The sequence below is a fragment of the Tinamus guttatus genome, unplaced genomic scaffold, assembly GCF_059628265.1.
Source record: "Tinamus guttatus ecotype Peru unplaced genomic scaffold, ASM5962826v1 Tinamus_guttatus_pri_ptg000056l, whole genome shotgun sequence".
NCBI classification, from domain to species: domain Eukaryota; kingdom Metazoa; phylum Chordata; class Aves; order Tinamiformes; family Tinamidae; genus Tinamus; species Tinamus guttatus.
The window spans coordinates 1,436,967-1,439,716 of NW_028288590.1; the positions used below are offsets into that span (position 1 = coordinate 1,436,967).

Genomic DNA, 2,750 nt, shown 5'->3' on the forward strand with positions numbered 1-2,750 from the left:
GAGCGCTACGGGCACAGGGCTCAGGAACGTTCTGGGTATAGGGCTCGGGAGCGCTCTGGGCAGGGGGATAGGAGCGCTATGGGCACAGGGGCAGGAGCGCTACGGGTAGGAGCTCAGGAGCGCTATAGGGAGGGGGTCCAGGGACTCTCTGAGCACAGGAGTCAGGGGCGCTATGGGCAGGAGGGGCTCAGGAGCGCTATGGGCAGGGGGTCCAGGAGCGCTATGGGCACAGAGTTCAGGAACGGTATGGGTACAGGGCTCAGGAGCGCTCTGGGCACGGGGACAGGAGCCCTAGGGGCGGGGGACAGGAGAGCTCTGGGCACAGGGCTCAGGAACTTCGGGGCTTCCCGGCTCCGCAGACGGGGCGGCCTCACGGGCTCTCCCGGCTCTGGGAAGGGCCCGGGGGCGGCAGCGTCGGCGGCGCCGCGACCTGCTCAGGTGGCGGCCGCGCCGGGAGGGGCCGCGCCGGGAGCCGCCACCGGAGCCACCGCCTTCCCCGGCACCGCCCCCGCGGCCCCATTGGCGGCGCCGCTGCTCAAATAGGGCCCGGCGGGGCCCAGGCGCTGCAAGCGCGGCCCCAGCGCCAGCGCGTCCCGCGGCGCCCAGTGGAGCGGAGCGGCCGCGCCGACATGAGCAGCCCCGATGCGGGCTACGGCAGCAGCGAGGAGCAGGCGCCGGGGCGGTGCGCGCTGCCCATCATGATGCCGGCCATGGGCCCCTGCCCCTGGGCAGAGGCGCTGAGCCCCCTGGGCGAGGCGAAGGCGAAGAGCGACGCGGCGGCGGCGGCTGCGGGCGGCCGCGCTAAGAGCGAGTCGCGCATCCGGCGGCCCATGAACGCGTTCATGGTGTGGGCCAAGGACGAGCGCAAGCGACTGGCGCAGCAGAACCCGGACCTGCACAACGCCGAGCTCAGCAAGATGCTGGGTGAGCGCGGGGAGCGGGACGGGGCGGGACGAGGGTCTCGCGGTGGACGGGGCGGGCGGCGCGGGCCGGGCCGAGGGGAGGCGGGAGCGGGGCCCGGGGGGCGCCGGGTGCCGCCGGGGAGGGAGCCGCGTCCTGACGGTGCTTGTGGCGCAGGTAAATCGTGGAAGGCGCTGTCGCTGGCGGAGAAGCGGCCCTTCGTGGAGGAGGCGGAGCGGCTGCGGGTGCAGCACATGCAGGACCACCCCAACTACAAGTACCGGCCGCGACGGCGCAAGCAGGTGAAGCGCCTCAAGCGCGTCGAGAGCGGCTTCGCGCAGCCCGGCCTGGCCGAGGCGGCGGCGCCCGCGCTGGGCGGCAGGATGTGCGCCGAGGGCCTGGCGCTGCCCTACGCCGAGCAGGGCTACGCGGCGGCGCCGGGCGCGGGCCACTACCGGGACTGCCCGCCGCTGGGCGCCGCCTTCGACGGCTACAGCCTCCCCACGCCGGAGCCGTCGCCGCTGGACGCGGCGGAGAGCGAGGCGCCCTTCCTGGCGGCGGCGCTGCACGAGGAGTGCGCGCTGGCGCCCTACGGCTACGCCGACTTCGCGCCGCCGCCGGGCGCCGAGAGCGCGGCCCTGCGGCGGCCGCTGCCGCCCGCCGAGGCGCTGGGCCCGCCCGCGCCGCTGCCCGCGCTGCTGGGCTGCGCGCCGCCCGCCTTCTACGCGCCGCCCTGCGCGCCCGCGCGCGCGCCCGCGCAGCCCTCGCCGCCGCCCGAGGCGCCGCCGTGCCGGGAGCCGCTGGAGCCGCTGGCGCACGACGAGCTGCTGGGCGAGGTGGAGCGCGCCGAGTTCGAGCAGTACCTGCGCTTCGCCTGCAAGGCCGAGCTGGGGCTGCCCTTCGCGGGCCACGAGGCGCTGGCGGCGCCCGACGGCGCGGGGCCCGTCTCGGCGGCCGTGTCGGACGCGAGCAGCGCCGTCTACTACTGCGGCTACCCCGACGTGTGAGGCCCGCGGCCGCCCCGCTCCTATTTATGTAATTTATTGGGATCTTCTCCGGAGACTTTTCGCCTGCTCGGTGCGGGCGCAGCCCCGTGCAGACTAAAGACTTGTATTTAAAACTGTTCTTCACCCCATGTGCCGAGAAGTTTACAATTTTTCGTCGATGCCAAAAATTATCGTCACACTTGCGAATCAGCACCAATACTTGTCTGCCTTGAACATATTTTTTACTAGCTGTTTTTTTTTAACTCTACAGTATACCTCTCTTTTTTGTACTGCAGGTAAATAAATTGATGTACAGTTGTTTCTGTCATTTTTGTTGTTCATATGGTCCTTTAAAGTGACTAATATAAAATCTATTGTGCTCCTTTGCAGTGAAGTGATCATATCTCACATGTGACACTTCCTTTCCACAACCTTGATTTTATAGAAGTAAGCCAGCATCCAAGCCAAAAAAAAAAAAAAGAAGAAAAAAAAAGTGTTGCCTGGCACAGCTGTGTTCCCGTTACATAGCTCAAGGGTTAGACCTGGGAGGCTGTTTCTTGGAGCAGAAACTCCATGGCTGTTCTTAATAGCGTTCTTGGTGTGTTTGTTTTTCTTGTTTGTAGGTGTCAACTAGAATTTGCAACTGTCTTTAGTGCATTAGGGGAAAAAAATCCTTCCCTGAAACTATGACATCTCTGAGAGGAAAATCTCAATACCTGTGGGATTTTGCTTTTCAAGTCTGGAAGCCTGTCAGGTTTGAATATTGATAGAATTGAGTATGACTTCTCTTTATGTACCTGTTTTTATTGGAAGAAAACTGTTTGCGATGATCCACCAGTAATATTGGTACTGTAATTAATTACG

The 2,750-nt window shown here is 65.2% G+C and overlaps 1 protein-coding gene across 1 annotated transcript; it reads left to right on the top strand.

Moving 5' to 3' along the window:
• Window positions 1-605: 605 nt before the first annotated feature.
• Window positions 606-2,326, top strand: SOX17 (SRY-box transcription factor 17). The gene is made up of 2 exons (XM_088540151.1): window positions 606-924; window positions 1,078-2,326. Exons 1-2 carry the CDS (start codon window positions 630-632, stop codon window positions 1,905-1,907), a joined length of 1,125 nt encoding a protein of 374 aa, XP_088396277.1. The 5' UTR covers window positions 606-629; the 3' UTR covers window positions 1,908-2,326.
• Window positions 2,327-2,750: the final 424 nt, after the last annotated feature.

What these genes read in the sequence shown, in the direction of transcription:
- SOX17 (XM_088540151.1), top strand. Translation starts at nt 630, where the DNA reads ATGAGCAGCCCCGATGCGGGCTACGGCAGCAGCGAGGAGCAGGCGCCG. An exon ending in CGAGCTCAGCAAGATGCTGG is followed by an intron (nt 925 to 1,077) that starts GTGAGCGCGGGG and finishes CTTGTGGCGCAG; the next exon opens with GTAAATCGTGGAAGGCGCTG.